This window comes from Sinocyclocheilus grahami, unplaced genomic scaffold (genome assembly GCF_001515645.1).
Source record: "Sinocyclocheilus grahami isolate Dianchi unplaced genomic scaffold, SAMN03320097.WGS_v1.1 scaffold4452.1, whole genome shotgun sequence".
Taxonomy (NCBI): Eukaryota; Metazoa; Chordata; class Actinopteri; order Cypriniformes; family Cyprinidae; genus Sinocyclocheilus; species Sinocyclocheilus grahami.
The window spans coordinates 1,697-3,382 of record NW_015509387.1 but is presented as its reverse complement, the minus strand read 5'-3'; the positions used below and the strand labels follow the sequence as shown (position 1 = coordinate 3,382).

The following is a 1,686-nucleotide window of genomic DNA, read 5'->3' as shown; positions in this document are numbered from 1 at the left end:
TACTCAGTACTTAAATGTATAATTACACTGTTACAAGGACACCATCAAATAAAGTGTAACCAAAAGTAAAGCATTTATTACACTTAATGTTAATTTTATCATTTACTAATGCATTATTAAAATCAAAAGTTGTATCTGTTGATATTATTTAATGTCATTATTTAATGTATTATTTAACACAAACTTACAGTTAATAGTTTTATTAACTAACAGATTAATAAATAAAGTAACAAATGTATTTCTCATTGTGACTAAATGTTAGTTAATGCATTAACTAATGATAGCTAATAGGACCTTTTTTGTTAAGTGTTACTAAAATGTTTTTTTTTAATCTTTCTAATATCCATATGTCATTTTTCCATTAGCAATAATTAATTGTTAGATAAATGCCACAGTTAAAAGTGAATTATAAATATTTCTTTAAAATGTGTCTTTTAATTTATTTTGTACTGCATGTATTTCAACTGTGATGAGATATTGTGCTTAACATCAAAAGAATACAAATTTGTATCTAAATTAAGAAATAAACTAATAAATAAATGTTTTTTTTCAGCCTGACTCTACAACAAATATCAGTTGTTAGTAAGTGATAAAAAGACTAGTGCGTTGGGACAAGTGTATTCTGTATGTTACAAAACTGACTTTGCTTTCACTGTAGGACAGTCACTTCAGCTCATTCGTTGATGAACTAACTGAATACACCACACGCAACATCTTGGCCACACCCATCATGAATGGAAAAGACATCGTAGGCATCATCATGGCAGTCAACAAGACTACTGGACCCCATTTCACAGATGAAGATGAGGATGTAAGTGTCTTTTTGCTGTTTCTGTCCACCACTATTATTAATACAGTCTACAGTGGCCTCAAAACCAGTAAAAATAGCACAAGCACAACTTTAAAGAATTTATTTTGCTTCACAAGTTCAATTTTAAATAAGAAAACAATAAGTAAACTGTAAAAGTCTTTCAAAACTTATGTGAACACATTTTAACTGGCAATTATTTCTAAGTGTGTTGGTTTTCAACAGTAGTATTCACAAGAAGAGTTAGATATTTTTTATAAAATGTTGAAATGGGACAGTAAAGACATAATTGGCATTTAAAGAGACAGTAAAGGTATGACATCATGTTATTTTCTCTTCTTTTAAAGCTTTTTTTAAAGTATCTGAAAGTTGGCTCTCTGAACCTGAAGATTTTTCATCTGAGCTACCTTCATAACTGTGAGACACGAAAAGGACAGGTACGTCTGCATAATAGGTGACAAAATTGTAAAACTGAATTGAAAAAGGTAGATTTTAAATGCATTTTTCATGTATCTCATGCATAGCTGCTGTTGTGGTCAGCTAACAAGGTGTTTGAAGAGCTCACAGACATTGAGCGACAGTTTCACAAAGCTTTGTACACAGTACGAGCCTATCTCAACTGTGACAGGTACTCTGTGGGCCTACTGGACATGACCAAGGAAAAGGTACGTCAATCACTATAATTGCTGGAAGGAACAGAGACTTCATGCTTAATTTAGAGGCTGTCACGTCCCTCTCAAAGACTGACCCGGAGGTTTTATTCTCTTGCAGGAGTTCTTTGATATTTGGCCTGTGTTGATGGGAGAGCAGCCACCTTATTCTGGCCCTGTAACTCCTGATGGAAGGGTAAGCTGCATTTTTTTTACAATTCAAATTCC

General features: G+C 32.4%; 1 protein-coding gene across 1 annotated transcript in view; it reads left to right on the top strand.

Annotated features, from left to right (window-relative positions):
* The first annotated feature begins 498 nt into the window (after positions 1 to 498).
* LOC107576846 (rod cGMP-specific 3',5'-cyclic phosphodiesterase subunit beta-like) overlaps positions 499 to 1,686 on the top strand; it is a 2,814-nt gene continuing 1,626 nt past the window's right edge. Inside the window, exons 1-4 of the mRNA XM_016262971.1 lie at positions 499 to 811; positions 1,156 to 1,245; positions 1,333 to 1,473; positions 1,580 to 1,654. Coding sequence (XP_016118457.1) covers positions 731 to 811; positions 1,156 to 1,245; positions 1,333 to 1,473; positions 1,580 to 1,654 — 387 coding nt within the window. The 5' untranslated portion in view covers positions 499 to 730. The remainder of the gene's footprint in view (positions 812 to 1,155; positions 1,246 to 1,332; positions 1,474 to 1,579; positions 1,655 to 1,686) is intronic.